At 43.6% G+C, this 24,885-nt stretch overlaps 1 protein-coding gene across 3 annotated transcripts; it reads left to right on the forward strand.

The window, feature by feature from the left end:
- Positions 1-635: 635 nt before the first annotated feature.
- LOC121992543 (transcription termination factor MTERF8, chloroplastic-like) lies at positions 636-19,900 on the forward strand. 3 transcript variants are annotated; one of them, XR_006114943.1, is made up of 3 exons: positions 636-1,868; positions 19,000-19,620; positions 19,703-19,900. XR_006114943.1 is itself a non-coding variant. In XM_042547001.1 (2 exons), the coding sequence occupies exon 1, from the start codon at positions 695-697 to the stop codon at positions 1,865-1,867; it is 1,173 nt and encodes a 390-aa protein (XP_042402935.1). In that variant the 5' UTR covers positions 636-694; the 3' UTR covers position 1,868; positions 19,000-19,900. The 3 variants fall into 3 exon arrangements, 2 of the variants coding, with proteins under 2 accessions (XP_042402935.1, XP_042402937.1); XM_042547001.1 differs by having other exon boundaries at positions 19,000-19,900; XM_042547003.1 differs by lacking the exons at positions 19,000-19,620; positions 19,703-19,900 and adding an exon at positions 1,949-2,153.
- Positions 19,901-24,885: the final 4,985 nt, after the last annotated feature.

The following is a 24,885-nucleotide window of genomic DNA, read 5'->3' on the forward strand; positions in this document are numbered from 1 at the left end:
TCAAGTTTTAAACAAGCTCAAACTCATAAAAAATAAACCAAGCTAAGTTTGAACACTCATTTCAAAAGTTTGGTTCATTTTAAGCTCGACTTGGTTCAGCTCGACTATCTTATTAAACAAGCTTGAACACCCCAAAGCTCGGCTTGGCTCGGCCTGTTTACGACCCTAATTTTCCCTAATATTTGTTTTCGCTTTTGTTTCCACATGATTATTTTTTTTTCTCTTTAAGTTATTTCATTTTTCAATCTGCCAAATTTATATCTGACAAATTTTGATTTATACTAATTTAAATATGTAAAGAAATTACGAGTGTGATCTAAGTAACAATTATAATGGTTTTAAAATAATTTCAACCAATTTAAAATAATTTTAATAAAATTTAAATAATTTTAATTAAGTTGATAAAAAATATTTTGATATAATAGTATTCTTTGTATACTAATTGTGATAGTTGATTTTTTTTTTTTTTTGTATTACATAGAGCGTTCTTTTATTTTTATTTTTTAAATATCATTTTCCTGATTTTCATAATTTATTTGATTTTTGCTTAACTTTCTTAACAATTTCACTGGAGGGTAAAATGTAAATTATCAAACTATGAGTATAAATGACAACATTTGAAACATTTCACGGAACAATATAAACACGCTAGGGTTTTTGGGAAGAGAAGATCGAAATCTCTGAAGGAGAGACGATGAAGAGGCTATATCATGCCTCCTTCTTCTGCAAAACCGTGTCTTCCACTCGTTCTCCTCTCTCCCACGATGCTGCCCTCCTCTTTGCCGTCTTCCCTTACTCGGCCTCTGCCACCGCCGCCGGCACCGCATCCACCACTGGGAATCACATGTTCATGGCCCAATACCTCATCGACTCATGTGGCTTCAACCAGGAGAAGGCTACTGAGGCCTCGAAGCTTCTCAACGGCATCCAATCCAGGCAGCAGCCCGACTCCGTCCTTGCTTTCCTCAAAAGTTACGGCTTCGATGACGCATCAGTAAAAAGGCTCCTACTTTACTTCCCCAAATGTCTTCTTTTGGACGTAGAGAAGGCACTTGCACCAAAATTCCGAGCTTTCGAAGATCTGGGTCTCTCCCCATCAGACATCGTCCACCTCGTCTGGTCGAATCCCTCCACTGTCAAATGCAAACACGAACGCACTGTATCTAAGATCGAATTTTGGCAAGGCCTTCTCAGGTCCAAGGCTGCGCTGGTGAAGTTGTTCAAGGAAAACCGAGGGATTCTTTCATGCAATATTGAGAAGAAGATCCAGCCCAACCTTGATTTGCTTCGGGAATGCGGCTTGGACGGCCCAAAGCTTGCCTCTATCTTGTGGCATCGCCCACTGATGGTGGCACAGAATGCTGATTTCTTGAAGTCGTTGATCAGTCGCGCTGAGGATTTGGGAGTGCCACGGACATCGGGGATGTTCCATCGCACTCTCTGTGCACTCTTCACGGTCAGTCCAGAGAAGTTCAAGAGGCAAATGGAATTGTTCCGGAGCTTTGGGTGGTCAGAGGATGATTTTGTTGTGGCATTCCGGAAATGTCCTACCTTCCTACAGAAGTCTTTGATGACTTTGCAGAGAAAAATGGAGTTCCTGATAAATGAGGCTGGATATGCTTCTTCTTACATAGCTATACGTCCAATTCTATTGGAGAGAAGGTTGATTCCGAGACATCGGATCTTGGCAACCTTGAAGTCTAGGGGGTGCTGTGAAAGTGATTACAAAGTTGCAACATACATGGTGATTTCAGAGGCCAAATTCATAGAGAAGTACATTATGGTCTACAAGGACAGGTATCCAGATCTGAGTGAACTCTATGCAAGCTTAAAGCACTCTAATGCTTCTGATTCTGGACTTCAATGAGGTAAGTCATTTTTCCCGCTATGAGTTATAGTTCATGTTGTCATTTTTCACTGAATGGCTTCTCCTCTGTCAAACTGTAAGCTAATATTTATGCCAACAAGCATGAAGATAAGAAGCATTCACAGAATCATGATCTTGATTTTGCTTGTCAACATGCACGAAGATAAGAACAATTCATAGGATCATGATCTTGATTTTATGTGTCAATTGAGCCAAAAGCTCTCAGATTCATCACTTGCTATGTTAGACAATTGTTACTGCAAGAGACATCCTTCCTTTATGAACATTGAGTCATCTCTCCTTGTTTGAGTTGTGGTTACTCATTGATAGGCTCTGTTGAATGTTGCATGGTTGTCTCCTAACATAATTTTATTAAAGGGAGAGAAACCACTGCCACATTGATGAAATGATTCGAACAAGAATCGACACATTGGTTCTTTTTTCTCCATTTCATTTTGAATTTGAACTGTATTCATCCAAAGGTGCATGTATGGTTCCTAATGGACTAAAGAATAGGATTTTGTCCTAATCAACCGACTTTATTGAGAAAGATTATCTTTTTTAGGACAAGAGGTCAACGAGAAGATCTCGAATACTATTGTTGGTGTCATGGTATATCTCAGTAAAGAAGATTAGACTAGGGATCCTTATTTATTTATAAACTCTCCGATGAGTAATATTAGGAATAGCTATTTTTATATGTTTGATACTGAATAGCTCTAATCTTTTAGAACACTACACTACTTGTGAGTTTGTGACTTAACAATCCTAGATTAATAAAAGGCGACTTGGAACCCTTGGGAACACTACCCTACTTGCAATATGGATTAACTTGAGTCAAATTACTGTTATAAATTCTAATGATGTTTTATGTTACCTAGCTGACCTTTTTTAGAAGGTTTTACTAATTTTAACTCATTTAAAATTATTTAAAAATATATAATTGATAGTAATCAGATGATCTCCTGAGCACCCAACCTTGGTGCTCAGGTTTCAGGTTCCACCGAGCACCCAACCTTGGTGCTCAGGTTTCAGGTTCCACCGAGCACCCAACCTTGGTGCTCAGGTTCCAAGATAGACTGAGCACCCAACCCTTATGCTAAGATTTCAGGTTCCACTTAACACTCAACGCCAGTGCACAGATTTTGAGTTCCACTTAACACCCAGCCTCGGTGCTCATATTCTAGGTTCCACTAAGAATCCAGTGTTAAGATTCTAAGTTAAACCAAACACCCGTATTATAGGAAAATAGTCTTTCTTCGTACAAGCAGAGGCGGCTCTTCTCTAAGAAGCTCTTCTTATTTTCCAATCTTTTGCTTCTTATTCTTCTTCCCGTAAAATCTAGATCTCTCTTATCGATGATTAACTTGAACATCGGAATGATCATACTGATTGAGTCAGTCAATCCCTAATCTGTGTTATCTCTCACACTACCGGATTTCATCGGCAATCTCACTTCTCGAAGAGGAGCCCGAGCAATCAAGAAAGAGACACCATTAATAATTATTTTATATTAGAATTTATTGGCCTAAATGTGATATCATACCGTTACTTTGGATTTATAAGGTTTTTTTTTCTCTTAATTGCTGCAAAAAGGTTGGAACCGTCAACCCAGCGGCCCCCTCACCCCGGCCCCACAAGTATGAGAGGGAGTAAATCACGGTGAATACGGGCCCAGCTATGACATGACGGTCTCAGGTGTTTAGCACGGACAGATATTGATGTTATCGCAATTGCTGCCGCAGACCCTCGACCTCTCGACTCATGCTGCAAGAATCCATGTCATAACCAGTTGATCCCGCCCGTGGGGGCCTTTTTTTTTCTCTTAATTGTTTATATATCTAGGGGATTTTTAAGTTCTCATATAATGAAAAAAAATGATACTTTTTCAAAGGTTAAATTGCAAAATATAGTAAATTTAGAGAAAGCAAGGTAAGATGGAAGTTGGGACTTTGCTTTATAAGTTTTATAGACAATTAATTATAGATTTGTGGCCATAAATAATAATAATAATAATAATAATAATAATAATAATAATAATAATAATAATAATTATTATTATTATTATTATTATTATTATTATTGATCTGGTGGTAAGGGTGGAACCCGCCTTATAGAAGGTCATCGCCATATGGAGGGTCATAGTCAAAGTGATCAATGTCCTGGGCACTCGTCCAATCGGGGGAACCAGCTTCCCGGTCGGCATGAAGAATAACCGATTCGACGCTTCGACAGCTCGACCAAATATTGAGCTTTCGATGCTCAAAAAGCTCAAGCTTGGAAGGACGAAGGTCGAGCGACTGTCTCGCTCGGTTAAACGGTAGACGCAACCCCGACCAAGCAGGCAGGGCTCCCTTCCTCGACAGGACGGAGCCGGACAGCAGACCATTGGCCGAGCGGACGCTCGGCTCGACCACGATATCGCCCGGACAACGGACTGGCCGAGCGACTCTCCTGCTCGGCCCAATAACGGACAAAAGGAGCAGTTGGGAATATCTTCCTAGGGTCTAGTGTCGCCGACAGGCGGCATGGTTGACAGCATGGTCAGACAGAGAATCATACGGTGGAAGCTTCCACTGTCACGTCAGGGATATGCTCGGGCTGTTAAGGTATGACGTCAGGCACGCTTTTCTGACACATCCTTTCCAAGTATGCCCTGAGAAGCGTGCACGCTTAGGGAAGCATGCATGTGCCTATCGGGAGCCCTATATAAGGACCCCCGACTTCGACGGAGGTATGTTCACTTTGACTATAGCTATAGTTACATTGCTACTCTTTTTCATTCGCTTGTCGCTGGTGACTGACTTGAGCGTTGGAGGATCATCGCCGGGGAAGTCCTCCCAGGCTCGGCACTAATGACTTGTGGTTGCAGGCTTAGCTCGTCGAAGGCCCACGTCATTTTTAGTCTACGTCCAGTCAATGTGAGCGCCATCTCCCCAACGCCTGTCGAATCGACTCTCGGACAGGATTAAATTTGGCACCGTCTGTGGGAAAGTGCCTGCATCCGAGTCGAGAAGATGGAAGAAGCTGGACAATTTCACACCGTGACGCTCACTCAGGAGGAGCTCGACACACTCATACAAGTACGAGCGACAAAAATAGTCGAGCAGCAGTAGCAAAGTGCATTGGTCGATCGGCTAGTGCAATAGGCGACATCAGCCTCGGGAGGCCGAGCGGCGCAGGAAGACCGGTCGGAACAACTGTCCATCTGGGGACAGAATAAAGGGCCGACCGACACGCAAGGGGAGGCACCGCCCACCCCAATTCCATTCCACCGGGCTTTGTTCCAGATACCCTCTGAGATCGCGCAAGCGAACCAAGAGCGAGGTTCTTCGTGAGATGAAGCACCCGTTCGAGACGCGAGGAAAGGCAAAGCGCCGAAAGCTGATTTGTCTTTCGAGCATATCAACCGTCAATTCTCCGAAGCGATACTACAAGATCTGCTACCGGGACACTACGCTTCTCTGGCGTTTGGAGAGTATAACGGATCAACCGACCCAGACGACCATCTTGGTAAGTTCGACAACGCCGCTACTCTTTATTAATACACGGATGGAGTCAAATGTCAAGTCTTCCTCACTACATTATCCGGCTCGACACAACGCTGGTTTCTGGTTTCGGAGGTTGCCGGACGGGTCGATTCGGAGTTTTAGGAACTTCCGAACGACTTTCCTCCACCACTTTGCGTGCAGCAGGCGCTATCAGAAGACAAGCGTCAGTTTGTTCTCCATGAAGCAAGGGCCAAGAGAGACTCTCCGAGCTTACATCCAACACTTCAACCAGGTAGCGATGGATATTCCCTCAGTCTCGTCCGAGACCATGATGAACGCGTTCACGCAAGGGCTCGTGGGCGAGGACTTCTTCCAATCGCTCGTCAGGAAGCCGCCCCGAGATTATGACATATGTTGAAGAAGACCAACGAATATATAAACGTGGAGAAAACCCAGATGACCAGAAGGAAGGAAATGCCATCAAAACCATCGGTGTCGGCCGAGTGAAGGTCGTCGACCAGCCACCAGTCGTCAAGAGGGCCTCGAGCCGAAAGAGCACTGCCACATCAGGAAGCAATGCCACACGTCATCCAGCATGTGGCCTTTGAGTGGCTAAAGCCAAAGGGAAAGGTATGGACTCCTATGTTCTGTGCTTTCCATCAGTCGGTAACCCACAACACCCGCGATTGTCGCGGATTCCCCTCGGTCGCTCAAACGACCCCTAGAAGTTATCATCGTCGATCGCCTTCCCTCGACTGACGACATAGGCGTCAGAGCACCAGACGACGGGTGGAGACCAGATGATCACCCGAGCGGCAGCACCATCATCAACCAAGGAGTGACGACCATCTCCGAGCATCACATGAACGAGGCAGATCATCTGCTCGGGAGGATGAGAACAGAAACAATGCCGCTCAGGGGAGATCAACATCATAGTTGGTGGACCGACCAGCGGAGACTCCAATCGAGCCCGAAAATCATACACTTGGAGGCTGGAGATCCACGCCGTAGGTTGCAGTCAAGAGAGGGCAAGCAGACCCGAGATCAGCTTCAACCCCAGGGATCTCGAGGGAATTGAAGTGCCGCACGAAGACACCCTCGTTATCCGAGCAGTAATTTTCAACTATACTATTCACCACATATTCATTGACACAGGAAGCTCGGTCAACATCATTTTCAAGAAGGCGTTCAATCAGCTCTAGATCGACCGTGCCGAGTTGCTGCTGATGACGAACCCTCTGTACGGGTTCACCGGCAATGAGGTTCAGCTGATCGACCAAACAAGGTTGGCCATATCACTCGGAGAGGAGCCACTTCGGAGGACGCGAACTTCCAACTTCATCGTAGTAGACGCTCCCTCCGCCTACAATGTCATTCTGGGTCGACCGACCCTCAATGAGTTCCGAGCGGTAGTGTCAACCTACTGCTAGAAGATCAAGTTCCCAGTCGAAAACCAGGTCGGGGAAGTCAAAGGGGATCAGCTGGCTGCTCGACGCTGCTACGTGGAGATGGTCAAGACAGAAGCCAAGTCTGCTCGGAAGACACTGTTGGGACAGATGTGCCCGCTAGAGGGGGGGTGAATAGCGTCTCACCCAAAACTTTACTTCCTATAATGTTAGTGCACAGCGGAATACAAAAACAAAGTAACAAATACAAAAGTTAACCTAAAAACAATAAAGAAGAAGACAACAAACCAAACACAAACCCTAACACAAGGCGTTTACGTGGTTCGGAGATAACTTGCTCCTACTCCACGGCGTGTCCGTAAGGTGGACGATTCCTCAATCCGTCGGTGGATTAGTCCCCGGCAAACTCCGGCTAGCTCAACCTCCTTGTGGGTGGAGAAACCTCACCACAACTCCAACCAAGATCTCTTGGACACAAGGGAAACCTTGAGCACTTAGTGACTACTAATTAGACTTTAACCAAGTCTAATTTCGTCAGCTCAAACCAAGCTCCCAAGCTTTGGTTTTATAGCCCGCGGGTTGAAAACCCCGCCTACCAGTCGACTGCTAAAACATGCAGTCGACTGTCCTCTGTGGAAATTTGACCGTTACACCTCAACGACTCGATTTCACACATTCTGTTTGCTGCCAGTCGACTGCTACAGTAACGCTACAGTACTGCTACAGTAACGCTACAGTACTGCTACAGTAAACCCTAATTTTTGGGATTTTATCTCGAGTACATTCACTCAGCACTCGTTCTCACTCGACCAACCTAGACCTAGCCTTCTAGCCTCCTCCATCAGCTTTGCGTCCCTCGGATGCCTCCCCATCCTTCACGTCTTGCCTTCTGGAGCTTCCATCGACCTTGTCATTATTGTCGGGTCTTCCTTTGCCAAGAGGTCGTGCCTCCGGGACTTCATCCATTACCAAGTCACACTTGGACTTACGTTGCCAAGACTACATGCTTGGACTTACACCGCCAAGACTCATCCTTGGACTTTCCTCCTTTGTCAAGATCACACTTGGACTTACGTTGCCAAGACTACATGCTTGGACTTACACCGTCAAGACTCACCCTTGGACTTTCCTTGTTGTACCTGTATCCTGCACACTTACAATGCATATCAAATACAACAATAAACCTAACTTAAACCTTTGCCCAAACATCAAAACCTAGGGCCACTAGATTGCTCCAACAGACACCTCGGCTAGAGGTATACGCCATAACCGAAAAACCTCTTAGTTTGGTTTATGAGGAAAAGGAAGAAGTGCAGATACATATTGGCCGAGTGGAGGCGACGACCTTTATAGCGTCCGATATGGGGGCCGAGCAAAAAGCCGAACTGATCAACTGCCTCAAGTAGAACCATGACGTTTTTGCATGGTCAATGCACGAGTTGCCCTGCATCTCTCCGAGCGTCGCGCAACATGAACTCCACGTTCGACCGGACGCTAGACCGTTAAAGCAGAGAAAAAGAGACTTCAGTGCTGAACAGAACTTGATCATTCGGGCGGAAGTTGAGAAGCTCCTGGAGGTCGACCACATATGGGAGGTTCAGCTCCTGAGCTGGCTCGCGAACGTGGTGCTCGTCTCCAAGCCAGGCAACAAATGGCGGGTTTGCATCGACTTTCGGGACTTAAACAAGGCATGCACGAAAGACTTCTATCCCTTGTCCCGGATCGATCAGATGGTAGACTCCACTGCCGGGTGCGAGCTGATATGTATATTGGACGCGTATCAGGGGTACCACCAAGTGCCGTTCGCCAAGGAGGATCAAGAGAAGATTAGCTTTATTATGGCTGTTGGAACCTACTGTTATAACATGATGTCGTTCGGACTGAAGAACGCCGGAGCTACCTATCAGAGGCTGATGAACAAGGTGTTCTGGCGGCAGATCGAACGCAATATGGAGGTATATGTCGATGACATATTGATCAAATCCCTCTGTGTGGCTGACCTCTGCGTAGATATTAGGGAAACCTGCCAGACACTTAGGACTTACAGAATCAAGCTAAATTCGAACAAGTGTCTGTTCGACGCAAGAAGCGGGCGTTTCTTGGGCTATATAGTCACCGAGCGGGGCATTGAGGCGAACCCCATCAAAGTAAATGCACTGCAAGATATGCCGCCTTCAAGAAATTTAAAGGAAGCTCAGCGTCTCATCGGTCTGATAACAACATTATCTCGGTTCATCTCCAAGTCATCCAATCGGAGCCTATCCTTCTTCAAGATATTACGTCAAGCCACCAAATTCCAGTGAAACGAAGAGTGCGACCGAGCCTTTGAGGAACTCAAGGCGTATCTGAACTCGCTGCCTGTACTGGCTAAGCCAACTGTCGGTGAGCCACTTCGAATCAATCTGTCCTCGACCGAGCATGCTGTCGGCTCGGCGTTGGTTCGGTAGAACGGTGAAGAACAACCAGTGTATTTCCTGAGTCATATTTTAAAAGATGTTGAATCCCACTACACTAGTCTCGAGAATTTTGCCTTTGCGTTTGTTCTGGCCGCTCGAAGGCTATGTCCATATTTCCTCGTGCACATAATCATCATGATGACCAACAGTCCTCTGGGGAGAGTCCTCCTCAATCTAGAAGCGTCAGGACGGCTGATCAAGTGGACAACAGAACTCAGCGAATTTGACATCCAGTATCAGCCCCGAACGACCATTAAGGTGCAGTCCTTGGCGGACTTCGTTACTGAAGTACAGAATCCCGAGCCAGAAGCTACTTGGAGGATATATGTGGATGGATCGTCCACTCGGCAAGGAAGCGAGATTGGTATACTACTGATCTCCCCCAGGAAGAGCGGATGCATTTGTTCGTTCGGCTGGATTATCGAGCGACCAACAAAGAGGCCGAATATGAAGCACTCATAGCAGGCTTGCAGGCCGCCCGACATGTTGGAGCCGTCGATGTTTTAATTCACTCGGATTCTCAATTAGCCGCTCAGCAGCTTATCAGGACATTCGAGATAAATAACACTCGGCTCAAGCTCTACGTGGAGGTCTTCGAAAAGCTGAAGGCCAATTTCTGAGAGGTATTATACAAAAGATTCCCCGAGCAGAGAACCAGACGGCGGACGAGCTGGCCAAACTAGCCAGCTCACTATCATCCATTGTTATCACAAAGCCGATTGAGCAGGTGTCTTTGGTGGCGCATATTGATCGGATGGAGGGACTTACTTTCCTAGGCGATTGGAGGACGACATTGATAGAGTTTTTACGATCGGGAGCTACATCGTTCGATCAAGAGGAGGCCTGACTAAGAAAAAGGGTCAGTCGGTTCACACTGGTTGGGGACCAGCTCTACAAGAAGGCTTTTTCTAGGCCGCTGCTTAAGTGCGTTGGATCGGAAGACACCGACTACATACTACAAGAAGCACACCATGGCTCCTGTGGAGGACATCTGGGCGGTCGGTCGCTGGCGAGGAAGATCTTGCTGCTTGGATATTTCTAGCCGACCTTACAAGCAGACGTCGTTCGGACAGTGGTCACCTGCCCGTCCTGTCAGAAGTACCATAACCTTTCGCACCGACTTACTGAAGAAATGAAGGCTTCCAGTATTATGCCCGTTCGACCAATGAGGTATGGATATCGTGGGGCCCTTATCCATGGCGACAGGGCAGCGGAAGTTCTTGCTTGTCGCAGTGGATTATTTATCCAAATGGGTCGAAGCCGAGCCGCTGGCGAGAATAACCGAGCAGATGGTCCAGAAGTTTATTTGACATCACATCATCTGACGGTTCGGGATTCCGCATCGTCTCGTCTCAGATAATGGTAGACAGTTCGTCGGGCAGAAACTTAAAGAATGGTGCGAGGGGTATGACATTCAGCAGACCTTCACCTCCGTAGCATACCCTCAAAGCAACGGACATGCCGAAATCGCCAATCGGGAGATCCTGCGGATCTTGCAGGTTCAGCTCGACCACGTCGGAGAAAGCCGGGTGGACGAGCTCCCCGACGTGCTATGGGCAATCCGCACGACTCCGAAGGAAGGTACGGGAGTAACCCCATTTCACTTGGTGTATGGAGGCGAAGCGGTCGTCCCCGTCGAGATCGGAGTCGAGTCCGACCGGATACAGAACTATAGCGAGGACAACGCCGAGCGGAGGCTATTGGAGCTGGACTTGGTGGATGAGGTGCGCGCTAAGGCCGTTGTTCGGTTGATAGCCTACAGGCAAAGAATGCGACAAAACTACAATAGGAGGGTGATTCTGAGGTCGTTCCAGGTCGGGGACCTTGTATGGAAGAAGGTAAAGTCGGTCGGCGATGTCACCAAACTGGAGGCTCCCTAGGTCGGACCCTTCAAGGTCGTGGAAAAGCTCCGCTCGAACGCATATTACCTAGAGGATGAGGGCGGGAGGCGACTTGAGCGTCTATGGAGCGCAAACCATCTTCAGTCGTACCGAGCCGGATGAGAGGTGCGCTGATGTAATTAATGTATTTTCTATATCCCTACGCCCTTTAAAATGTAGGGTTGAAATCAAAAGCAAATGCTTGCCAAAGTCTTTGTCGATCGACAACACAAATCGTCGAGCGGCGACGTTAAACCCAGGTCTCCACTGACGGTCGAGCGACGACCTTAAACTCCTGCCTTAGAAGACCGTCGAGCGGCGACGTTAAATCTTAGAATCGAGCGGTGACTATAAACCCCAGAGGTGTGACCCTAATGAGTTCAATAATGGATATGTATCGTCCATCCGGGATTGAAAGACCAAAAGCTTAATCAGAAGGCAAGCAAATATGTGAAAAATCGCCAAACAACTTTATTGATAACGAGCAAAAAGCTGCCGAGTGGCAGTTAAACATGTAACACTTTGTTACAGAAGCCCTCCTCGAGTTACAGAAGCCCTCCTCACTCGATGTAATCAAAAGCTTCGTCAGGAATAGAGTTGAGGAGTTGGATGTGGTCGACAGCGTTAGCAGGCAAGGCTTCAGGGAGATGGTCGTTCGCCTTCAGCTGGGTGATCGTCGCGTCGATGGCCAATTCAAACGATCGGATGATCCGTGTGGACGCCTTCACGAGGAACTGGTCTGAGCGGAGGTATCCCTGCTTCATGGCCGTGAAGCGGCTCAGCTCGACGTCCTGTTAAGTCTTCAGGGCCGTGCGGGAAGTCTCCAGAGAATCCTCAAGGGCCTTCACTTGCCCTTGAAGAGCGGTCTCCCGTGTTGAACGACTCTCTCGCTTGACAGCCAAAAGGTTCTCTACCCTCTTGAGCTTCTCGGCTAAGTTCTGAGCTTCCTGGTTCTTCAAATCCAGGTCAGCTATAATTCGATTATTTTTTGTGGTGGCCAGCTCGATCTTCTGGTCACAGGATTTCACCTGGATCTCAAGCCGACCCATCATGATCGTCCGGTCAGAGGAGATCTTTTGCTCAGCCTCCAGAAGCTTCTTGGTCTTGGCCAGATCGGGGCCTGCAGCTTGGCAATTGAAGGCCCTTGGGAGGAAGAAGCTCCACGAAAAATCTTGAGCTTCTTAAGCTCCTCCTCTACCAGCGCCAGGCGGTTGCACATCGCAACACTCTCCACCCAGTACTGCATTCGAACGGAAGAATGTTAGTGCTGAACGAAGGTAAATCATGAATAGATAGAAAACTTACGCCGGTGGCCATTTGCATGTGGCTGTTGCCAAGCAGCCCGGGAGGCATCGTCGCAACACGCCTCCTGGCTTCCTCCCAGACCTTAGCGAGCGGCCCGCGGATGTGTATCTGATGTTCGGGAGTCTACGGTTAATCGTTGGTCGCCAGGAACTCCTCCGTTGGGAGGTGGAGAATGAACGTTACGGATCGGCGGCCACTCGGAGCTGACTGAGAAGAAACCGCGGGGCCAGAAGCTTGGGAGGTCGAGGCCGGAAGGATGCCAGATCGTAAGACCCTCTGCCGAGCCGGAGGAAGAGAGGAAAGTGGTTGGACTGCGATCGGTTCAGGCGGTAGATCGACAAACAAGGGGGTTCGATCGAAGGAAATGACCTCGACTGTCTCAGGAACGATTGGAGAGGAGGTGCCACCTCGCTCGGGAGAGCGCACCACCGAAGTAGCCGATCGGGATGGGGTGGTCGTGCGGCGTCTCTTGCGCCCAATCAAGGGAACATCGCCAGAAGACCCCAACCCTTCTTCCCAAGCGGCAGGCTGGGACTCAAAAGGAAGCGGATCCCCGGCTGGTTCTGTGTGGGGCGTCTGGCCGGCGACACCCTCTTCTTCAGTTTGTGCTGCCTCGCTCTCACCCTCGTGAGAGCCGACCGAAGTCAGACTGAGGCTTGCCATCTCTTTTGCTGTTGATGTCTCGTTCTCGACCTGCTTGACCTTCATAATCCCGACGGCTAAGGAGCGCATCATGATATCGACTGCAGAAGAAAGAAAGAATCAGTTAGACTCGAAAGAAGAAAGAAGAGAAAATTTCATACCTAGGCTGCTCGGGGGTTTTGTCCGGATTGGACTCAGCCCGAATGTATACATCACCCCCTCCGGCAGCAACTAATGGATGTTGAATTTCTGGCCGGCCAGCAGGTTGGCTGCATGGAGATAGTCTTGTAGGCTCTTATACTTCAGTAGTTTTGGTTGAGGCGGGAGCCCGACTTGCCACATGGTCCGGAAGCTCGGCCACTCAGGGAGACGCATATAGAAAAAGTAATCTTTCCAATGTTTATTGGAAGATGACATTTTGTCGAAGAAGACCAAGCCGACCCGAGATTGGAAGAGATAGGTGCCCATCTCGGACTGGTTAGGGTAATAGAAGTAGTGGAATACATGAGGTGTGAGGGGAATACCATGCACCTTGAACAGTACAACGACACCGCACAAGAGGCGAAAAGAATTAGGGATGAGCTGCGCCAAAGGGACACGAAAATAATTGTAGACTTCGGTTATGAAAGGATGGATTGGGAAGCACAGACCGGCCACGAATTGGTCGCGGAAAAAACAGACAGTGCCGATCGGCGGGTCATTGGGCCGATCGGATGGGGAGATTAGGATTATTTCATGGTCAGAAGGAATGTCAAAGGCGTTAACGAGGCTCGCAGCGTCGTCCGCGTTGAACAGAGTCTCCATGGTGTTGTATCAGAGATCGGTAGCGGGGTCGGACGACCGCGATGAACTAGCCATCGTCGGTAAACAAAAAAACAGGAAGATGGACGGAAAAAGGGGACGGGAAAACTCCAAAGCTGGAGCAAGGAAGCAACTGACGGAGCAAGAAAAAGAATCAGGCAGGAGTAAGGTCAAAGAGCTTACAGACGGGGATCACTAGGGGAAGAAGCCGAGGTTTGCCGGAGCACTCGACACGCGCAGTATCGCCGGAGCACACGGGAAAGACGCCAACGATCGAGCACACAATCCAAAGTACATATCCGACCGTTGAATTTGAACTGTTGAACGTCACATCACCCCTGTCGCTTCGATCGTGCGGTGATGGCGGTAATACCACATGGCACCCACTTACAGGAAGGCTTTAATGGCGGAATTTGCATGAATTCCGAGGAGATTTGGACGAGGTTAGCATTGACCGCACGGGTCACGCCCATCCGAAGACGCCAAAGGAGAAATTACCCAAGTGTAAATCCTCATGGTGTCGAACGACCTAGGAGATCAGCCCTACGTGGGCCGATCGGGACGCAACCAGCCCTTGGCCGATCGGCCAATCGGCCACCAAACTACTTGTCCAGTTAGTCGGACTTGCAACCTCCTTCGATTAGACTTGAGAGGGAGGCACGTGATCTGGTGGTAAGGGTGGGGTCTGCCTTTTAGAAGGTCATCGCCATATGGAGGGTCATAGTCAAAGTGGTTAACGTCCTGTGCACTCGTCCAATCGGGCGAACCACCTTCTCGGTCGGTATGAAGAATAGCCGATCCGACGCTTCGATAGCTCAGCCATATATCGAGCTTCCGACGCTCAAAAAGCTCAAGCATGGAAGGATGAAGGCCGAGCGACCGTCTCGCTTGGTTAAACGGTGGACGCAACCCTGACCATGCAGGTAGGGCTCCTTCGCTCGACAGGACGGCGCCGGACAGCAGATCATTGGCCAAGCGGACGCTCGGCCCGACCACGATATCGCCCGGACAACGGATTGGCTGAGCGGCTCTTCCGCTTGGTTCAATAACGGACAAAATGAGCAGTTGAGAATATCTTCCTAGGGACCAGTGGGCATGGTCAGACAGAGAATCGTATGGTGGAAGTTTCTACTGTCACGTCAGGTATATGCTCGGGCTGTTAAGGTATGACGTCAGACACACTTTTATGACATATTCTTTTTAGGTATGCCCTGAGAAGCGTGTATGCTTGGGGAAGAGTGCATGCCCCTCTCGGGAGCCCTCTATAAGGACCCCCAGACTTCGACGGAGGTATGTTCACTTTGACTGTAGCTATAGTTACATTGCTGTTCTTTTTCATTCGCTTACCGCCAGTGACTGACTTGAGCATCGGAGGGTCATCGCCAGGGAACCCCTCCCTGGCGATGCACTAACGACTTGTGGTTCCAGGCTTAGCTCGTCGGAGGTTCACGTCATCTTCAGTCTATGCCCAGTTAACATGAGCGTCATCTTCTCAACATCCGTTGACTCGACTTTCGGACATGATCAATAATAATGAATAGTTTTAAAGGGAGTTGTTGTCAATTATAAATTATCATTATTATTAGATAATCTTCCTCTGACTCGTTTAAATCTTGATTCTCATGGGCATAAAATATTAATTTTGACATGGAAGAAATTGGAAATAAAAAATTACTACCTCCGTTTCGTCGAGATAAAGAAATAAACATAATTTTTATTTATGTAAAGGTGTAAGTAAGATTAAAGAAAAATAATTTATTTTTAAGTCAAAGATTGATTTGATAGATTTGTTATGTATATAGTATATTAATAATATATTTGTTAAGTTTGAAAATTGTTATACATTTACTAAAATTTGTTTTTAAAAAGCAAAAAATGTAACTTTTAAGATAAATTTAGTATTTCAGTAGGTGTAAAATGTAAATTATTAAATTCTATAGATAGAATGATGAATTTTCTCAAAAATAAAATAAATGAAAAGACAAACAAGTATCGTCTTTGACCTCAACCCGCAGCATGCCAACCTAGGGTTTTGGAAGAATAAATCGAACTATGGAAATAGTAAATATTGATGGAGAAATATTAAAATAGTAAATATTGTAAATATTGATGGAGAAGCTGTATTACTTCTCCCTCTTCTCCGCAACCCTCGCTCCATCGTTCCACCAGCAGCGGCATCGCATCCTCCACCGCGAAGCACATGCAATATGACAGAAACTCATATGCTATCTCGTGGACAATCTGCGAAAAGATGAGAATGAGAGGATAGGATGATCATTATGAGAGGATCAACTTCCAATAAAAATAGAATTGATTAACTAATGATATTACTTAATCATAAGAGTATGTTTAGTTCAAGGATATCACATGTAATCTAAGATATCTGTGTTTGTTTCGAGATTTTTCTTGATTTCAAATTTTTTTTCGAATTTGAAACGTTAGCAAAAATCATCAATTTTGGCATCAAATCTGGGATTAGAAAACCATGGGTCATCTAAAGTTTTTCTCGACTTGGAGGTTAAATAATTTTTTTTTTTTTAAATTACCCTCGGAAGGATTGGAGCACAACAAGGCAGTGCGGTGCGAAGATTCGCTCCGAAGCTTCATGTGGCATGCGGTGGAGTGGTGGCCGGAGGTGGCGGTGGCGGGCGGCAACAGTGGGTGGTGGGCGGTGTCAGATCGACAACGGGGTGGTGCGGAGGTGGCAGCAGGTAGCGGCGCTGCATTCCTTCACGCGTGCAGATCATTGCAAAGCTTTGTGGGGTCGGAGATGGTAGCAACGGCAGTGGGCGGTAGGCGGTGGGTGGCAGTGGCCCGTGGAAGTGGCAGGGGCAACTGTGGGTAGCGACGGGCTGGCGGTGGGCAGTGGCAGCACAATGGCCGTAGGTGGCAGCGACGGACGATGGTGGGTGGCGAGCGACGAGCGACAGCAGGCGACGGGCAGTAAGTGGGTGGTGAAGGGACAGCGGAAGGGGAGGAAGATGAAGATGGTATTTTTTGTTTTTTGTTTTTAATTTTTGAACTTAGGTATTTAATTAAAACTTTAGTTAATTATATCAATCAACTTCTATATATAATTGGTGATATGGATTATGATAGGTCGGTCTGTTAGATGACGTAGAGGTCACAGTTGAGAGAGAAAGGAGAGTCTCATAGCTGGGTGAATGTATGATTAATAGGATAATGACCAAATAAAATGTTTTCCGCAGGCACTTGGTCGGACAAAGCCCGACCGAGCGTAAAGACACTTAGAAATTGTGAAAGTTAGTTAAATTTGATTGTCGAATTTGATGATTTATTGTCATGATTGGATTCTTGGATTACATGTGATTACAACTTGATGATGGATTTCATGTTGGTAGATTGAGATGATAATTGTTTATATACATAGTGAGGATATTTTTGAGCCTATTATTCCTATTGATGTGCGATGCACTTGTGGTTAATGCTACTCTAGAACTTGCTTAATTCTTTCGAGACCACATTATCATAGGTTTGCATGATTTTTATGAAGGCTATCTTACTTTCTTTTATTCATTCCTTTTGTTATCACATGTTTCTTGAATAAAATTCATATCATTTATCATATCATTCTTTTCTCTCTTCCATTTATTTCCATTTATTTCACTCTCTTATTCTCATGGATGTGGATATTTTTGGATATACATGATGAGTATTTTGCTCGGAACGGTCAAAAGTTTAAGTGTGGGGGAGAGAAATAGCTTAGTAGAATTTAGAAGAGGCATAGGTGAGTCATGCTTGATCACCATAGGTAAACCATGCTATTTATCTTTTTATTTGAGCTATTGATGATGTTGTATAGTGATGCACATCGTGTTGAAAAAAAAAAAGAAAAAAATACAGAAATGAAAAAAAAGCTCAAAACAGAAAACAGAAATGAAAATGAGAAAAAAAAAACAAAACATGAACAGAAAAGTGAAAAGAAAAAAATAAGAAAAAGAAAAAAGAGCTTTTGACATGATGTGCTATTATTGTATTCATATGTGGTAGAATTTTTTGTTAGTGATAATCTTTATTATAGCGACATTGAGATTTTGTTACATATCATTATTGTATTTTCATTGAAAAGCTATAGTCGAGGTTGTCTACATGTTTATTAGATTTGTGAAAAACTTTGATATGTGATATTTTGTATTCATTTGTGGTAGAATTTTTGTGAGTGACAATTTTTACTTTAGCGATATTGAGATATCATTGTATATCATGTGTATATTTTTAGTGTGAAATGCTAGAGTAGGAGTTGTTCACATTTTTATTGTATTGATGAAAGGTGATAGAATTTTTTGTGAGTAACAATCTTTATGGTAGTAAAATTTGGATTTTATTATAGATCATGAGTGAATGTTTATTGGAAAGTTATCGTAGAGATTGTTCATATTTTTATTGAGTTTTTAGAGTTATCTTGGAAGTTGGATGAGATACTTTTGGGGCATTATTTTCTTGTACTGATCTATGTAACGTTCCATTATGTCCATGTCTTCCACCATTACCTTGCTTAATCTTTCTTATTGTTTTTCTTACACTATTATTTGCTTTGATTCATGTTTCCCTTATATTTCAAATAATGTCTTCATTATTTTATTGTGCACTCTTATATATATGGTGGTGAAGATTAGAAGAAAAGCAAGCATATGGTAGTGCATAATCCATGAGTAGCTTGAGTGAGCTCCATTATTACATGTATATGAGAAGAGAGCCACAAACACTTTCCTTGTGAGGTTATTTTATTATCATTTTCAGTTTATCTATTATGGATTGAAGTTATCATGTTTGTTAATTAATGTATGAATTGAATTCATGATTGCTTGGGTCATTTGAATTGGACAATCCTAGATAACTTTCTTTTCACTATTTTCTATATATGATTGAGAATTGCTAAGGGATTACATCTTAGTTATTTTCTTGTTTTATTTACATGCTCGAGACGAGCAAGAATAAGTGTGAGGGATTTGTTAATCGACATTTGGACATATTATTTTATTATTATAACTCGGTGTTTTTACTATCTTGTATATCCAATTATATGTTTTTAGTGTGTTTCATGTGGTTGGATCGTTGTTAGTCTCCATTTTAATTCTTGTATATTTTATAGATATTTTGGATATTATTTGATTATATTGCATTTTGCAGAAATTGAGGGAGACAATAATTGAGGAAAAGAACATTGGTTTGATCTAATTTGATTTGGTTCATTTGCTAAATATTTAGAGGGAAAGAATTGGAGAAGAAGCCCAAGATTTCAAGTCACATCAAGAGCCCAAATCTAAAGCCCAATTTGAGAAGCCCAAATTCAAATCCCTAACTTCAATTGTCGGTCTGGTTCAATGCACCGGTTCAGTTGAAGCTTGAATGGCACCCGGTTCAATTACAACTTAAAGGGAGAAATGAGGTACAGTGCAGCTTGGCTCAGGCTTTTCTTTTCTCCTGCTTGCATTTTCTTCTCCCGACAGCCGCAACCCCCAAGTTCCTCATCTCGCGATCTTCTTCAATCTGGCAACGACAACATCTCTGAAAGCTTCTGTGAGCAGCGACGGCTTATACTAGGCTCATCTTCTCCGGCGAAGCGTTTCTACGCCAGAGGGGTGAGTCCCCTTTACTCTTCAAGGCGGCAACGACACGATGAGCTCAGATTTAGGGATTTCTTGTCAGTAGAGCATTGCCCTCCGGTAAGGTCCCGAGTTGTGGACTTCTGCTGACGGCGTTCCGAATGCTGGCATGATCCCAGCAACCTCAGTCTTCAATTTCGGCATAGTAATTTCTGTTTTGGTTTTTGTGTGGTTTCTATTGATGTTATAATTGTGTATTGATTCTTGTTGTTCATTGTTCAAATCAGTTGTGTTGTTGTTCACTGGGGCTGGCGTTCCAAATCTGGGTCTCCGTGTGAAGGCGGAGGTAGTCGATTGGTGGTTGATCGCAAGAAGAGTAGTTTGGATAGTGTAGTTTACTTTAGTTGTTACTACTTTCGTGTATTTAGTTGTTACTACTTTCGTGTTTGATTTAGTGTTATTTCCTTATGATGCATGTTAGATTATTATTTTTAGTACTTTTTTTTAGTTTCACTATGCATAATTGTTGATTCTTTATCATAGTGTGACAATGTGATGTAGGTTATCAATCATGCATAGTAAGATTTCGTTTAATCGCTGTTAAGTTCGTTTAGTTTAATTGCACTTGTCTTTGTTTGATTGCTGCTTTCTTTATGCATGTTTCTTTTGTAGAAGGGATCCTCACAACATAGAGTGACACTGCATTGTGAGTTCATATTTGCTGGTTAGTTAAGATTTTCTTATTTGCATTAGGTGTAGAAATTCCAAAACAAAATCCCGTTATTCGATTTCGTCTGAGAGCAAACGTCCTATCACTGTTTCCACGTGAGTGACGACCCGGACCTCTACTATACTACCTTAGTGTATGTTAAGGAGTTCCGTTGAGTATAAATGAATAAATTTAATGTGAGCGAGTGATAGTCGCGATTCATATCAGTCACCCACTCATAGGAGACTTAATTGACAAGGTATATATATCACAATCACTGTCAACTCTCTCAATATCATAGTATGCCACTCACTAGTAGAAGACTTAGTTGATATGTCACTATCAACTCTCTCAACATTACAGTCAGTCATCTACTCGTAAGAGACTTAATTGACAGGATATACCATCAATGACACAATGTAGACACTCAACATAGGTAGAATCATCATGACACTACCAATAATACACCTGACACATGTGCACACACAATAGGCATGTGAGAACACACAGCATAGGTATGATCGGCGTGATCTTTCAATAGTACACACTAGACACGTGTGTACACACCACACAGGTATAATCAACATGATACCTCCAATAATACACACTCGATGCACACACAACACAGGTATAATCAACATGATACCTCCAATAGTACACACTCAATGCACATACAACACAGGTATAATTAATATGATACCTCTAACAGTACACATTGGACACGTGTACACATAACAACGTAGGTATAATCGACAATACACCTCCAATAATACTTACCCGACATATATGCACATACACCATGAGTAGAATCAACATAATACTTCTAATATAACATAATAGACATGAGTGCACATAGAAAATAGATATAATCATCAAAACACCTCCAATAATACTCACCATACATGTACGTACATACAACCTTAGTATAATCAATATAATACTTCCAATAAAACATAATAGACACATGTGCACACACAAAATAGATATAATCGACAGGATACTTCCAATACAACTCACCCAACAATGTATGCACAACACACATAAATCCAGAAATATGATCCATCAATCACATATACCTATATCCATGAAAAGATCCAACATGAAAAGATCCAACATGTGTCTACCAACAACATCTATAATACATAGCAACACCTACATATGTGTGCACACTAATATATGCATAATTAGCATGATAACTCCTATATCACATACCAATCTCATGTGTACGCTACTGCATGTAAATAATCTAAATGTAAATTCCTATTGTACACACCATACACGTATACATCCTACACAATAGAAATATCAAATAATGAGACTGTATAGACAATAAAAGATCATCTCTAAGATCAAGCATATAAGTATCAAACTCAGGAAAAATATGAGTGGAGTCAAGATAAAGCAACATAATTCATAAGTTAATCCATGCACTAAGTTTAAAGAACTATAGAGGCCATGGAAGAAGTACACACCTTTAATGTGTAGCTCGTTTCCAATAAATCTCACGTTGATACGCTTGTCTCAAATCAAAGTTTTGTAATCACTTGTACAATTTAGCTAATTCTATCATGTGTCATTTAGCTAACTTAAATCCAAATCCAATTAGAAAACCCTAAACCATCCCACTTTTAACCTCAAAATACCCTAACCATTCCACAATCTAATTAGATTAGCTTTATACATGCATCATCCAAATCAACTTGTCATTCAATCCATAGTATCAGCTACTAGACACGATAGGGACATGAACGAACCAATCTTACCCCAACCCGGAGGTGACTGATGGTGATACACGGTTGTCAACAAAGGTTTACTGCTACCCCTACTCCTTCACTTGCTTGCCAAACAACCCAACGTTACATTTTAGCTAGCAAATCCAATGCAACGATAGAATTCAAATTGTTTCAAATATGAGATTAACTTGTCTTACCTTCAATCCACAACACGCGATGAAGAAAATCCCTTGATCTGATGAAGAGGCAAGATAGAAATCCAATGTGGAATTTGTATCCCTCTCTTGGTCGGTAGTGGCTATTCTCGATGATCGGATGACTCCAAGCAAGTGTTCGGTCATACCTTGAAGGCGAAAGGAGAAGCAAAGGGTGGCTAGAAGAGGGACGATGGCGACCGACAGTGAGTAGATCGGAGCAGCGCTGGTCAGTAGTCGCGTTATGAGGGAGAAATCATGAGGGAGAGAGGGCTCGGAAGATGGGGCGACATCACTGGCCTAACCGCGTGGCCTCCAGCGATGGCGTGGAGGCAGTGGCGCTAGGGCATGACTCGAAGGGGTAGCGGTTCTGTATCGGCGATGATCCAGCAGTGGTGATGTGAGTGGAGAGAGTGACGGTGAATGGGTGTGACCAACAACAACCTCGACGACCGACGGTGGCTGCTTCGAGAATGCAAAGGCACTAACAGGTGCTCCGTTGGTCTGCAACAAAGACGAGATCAATGAGAAGGAGAGGGGATCGGGAAGATGTGCAATGCGACGGTGAGAGGAGAAGGAAAAGGAGAATCGAGATTTTAGGGCACAGTAATTTTAATTATATACTTAGGTTTAATTAATTAAATTTTAAGTTAATTTCTCAATCAACTCTCAATTAAGGGATATTCAAAGAGGCTTTCTCCTAGCCCAATCCACCTATTCCTCCTTTAAAACGAGTCATACGGGCTCTATTTAAATCCTGAAAATTTTCTAAAAATTTCTGAAAAAATTAATAAGGTTATTTCTCCATAACACTTATTATTTAATTTGTTATTACAATAAAACATTTCGTCAACAGAAATAATTTTAATATGAGTAGATTTAAGTGATCATGTAGGAGTGAAAAATGAGAAATATGATAAGATGCATAGGGTTATGAGATTGGAACAAGATATGCATAAGAGAATACTATATTGGATTTCTCGATAACATATGATCTTTTACTAGCTAATATGTTTTTTTTTAAGACTAAAGAAGAATACTTGGTCACTTTCAAAAGTGAAAATAATAAATCATAAATTGACTTTATTTTCAAAAGATATTTGTTTAAGCGCGCTTCATTTAAGTACTGTCTGGGTGGCACTCCTGACTACGCCTTGCTCCTAGATGTCTCTAGGAGCCAGGCACGTGCTTTTCACAACTATAATTGTGACTTGAGTTGCATAATTTTCCAAGAGTAACACGAGGCAAATCTACCAGCTTCTATATATATCACAAGTGAGGTGAACTTGGCTCAACTTGATGTTCCCTCTCAGTTTTGTTTGTGCTCAGAAGGGAAGCAAATCAATTTCCAACAAATAAAAAAATGTAGGATAATTTGTTAGCTTGAGTGTTTTTGCTTTTATTTTTTTATTTTTCCTTTTTTGAAAAATAAAATTCAAATTTGAGCAATTAAAATTAAGAGTTGACAGTATTAAACGATGAAGCGAACCAAATTCAATCAATAATGATAACATTCAGACATAACACTATATGATTTAAGTATGTGAATAGGTAACATGCCCTCATAGGTATAGTTAAATTGGTACTCAGGTAAAGTTTGTCAATAGAGAGGTATGGTTTGATTTTTAATAGGTGCAAATAGCTTAATGTTATTTCGTGCCCCTATTTAGAAAGACCATTCAGTTAAAATTAAATAAGCCTCTTTAATTTATCCTTTTTTTAAGTGTATAGAGTCATCCTGGAAAGACCGCAAACATGATGATTTTATCTTTATCAATATAGTGAATAGGTAATATGGATTAACTCGGGTAAAATTACTTTTAAAATTTTTAATGATGGTTTATTTTAAGAAGGGTTTGCTAATTTTAACTCATTTAAAATTAGTTTAAAATATATAATAATGATATCATATCGTTTCTTTGGATTTATAAGGTCAGTTTTGTCTTAATCGCTTGTATGTCTAGGAAACTTTTAAGTCCGAAAAAAATGATATGTTTTGAAACGTTAACTTGCAAAATGAGGAAAATTTAGAGAAATACGGTAAGGATGGAAGTTGGAACTTGTGCCAGAAATGTTTCAGACAATTAACTATTAGATCTATAGCAATAAATGTGAATGTAATAATAATAATAATAATAAAACTTGATCGTCAGAAGTCAAAGAGACGTGACAATCAGAAATTAAGGAGATATGACAGTCAATAGTCAAGGAGACGTGATAGTCATAAGTCAAGAGAACATGACAGTCATAATTAGGAGGACGTGACAGTCAGCAACTAGTGAGAGAAAGGGTAGGACCGTTCGGTGTCATCGGATGTCTAATGCCAGGTCAAGTACTTACAGATTAGGATCCCAGATCTGAATCATGGTGCGCAATCGGAGTGATGCCTGACCTAGATCTGACTGGTCGGGTTTTCATGGTACGGTTATATTTAGGCTTGATTTTCTCAGTAGGCCAACTCTCGATCAGCTCTTGAGCGATCTCACCATATCTCTCCCTTCCCTTCAAGACTTAGGCCAGAGATTATACCTGATATATAGATCATCCCGAGCTGTCCTAGTCATACCTGGGTGGGACACAAGGTGTTATACGACAACAAGGTTAGGGAATCGTAACCGTCTGTATGTCAAGAAATATTCCAATCGTCTGCGGTCATCTGCGAATGGAATCTTCTTCTAGTCTACAAGAGGATGTCACACGTCCTCCATCACCAGACATGTCTTGATACCCGATATTCCCTTACATCAATCAGGCTCCAGAGGTATACATTGTCATATAAAAAGGGAGGTCCTCTCCCTTTAGTAGGTACGCTCTCTTACACATTCTTATCTTCT

Source organism: Zingiber officinale, chromosome 6B, assembly GCF_018446385.1.
Source record: "Zingiber officinale cultivar Zhangliang chromosome 6B, Zo_v1.1, whole genome shotgun sequence".
Lineage (NCBI taxonomy): Eukaryota > Viridiplantae > Streptophyta > Magnoliopsida > Zingiberales > Zingiberaceae > Zingiber > Zingiber officinale.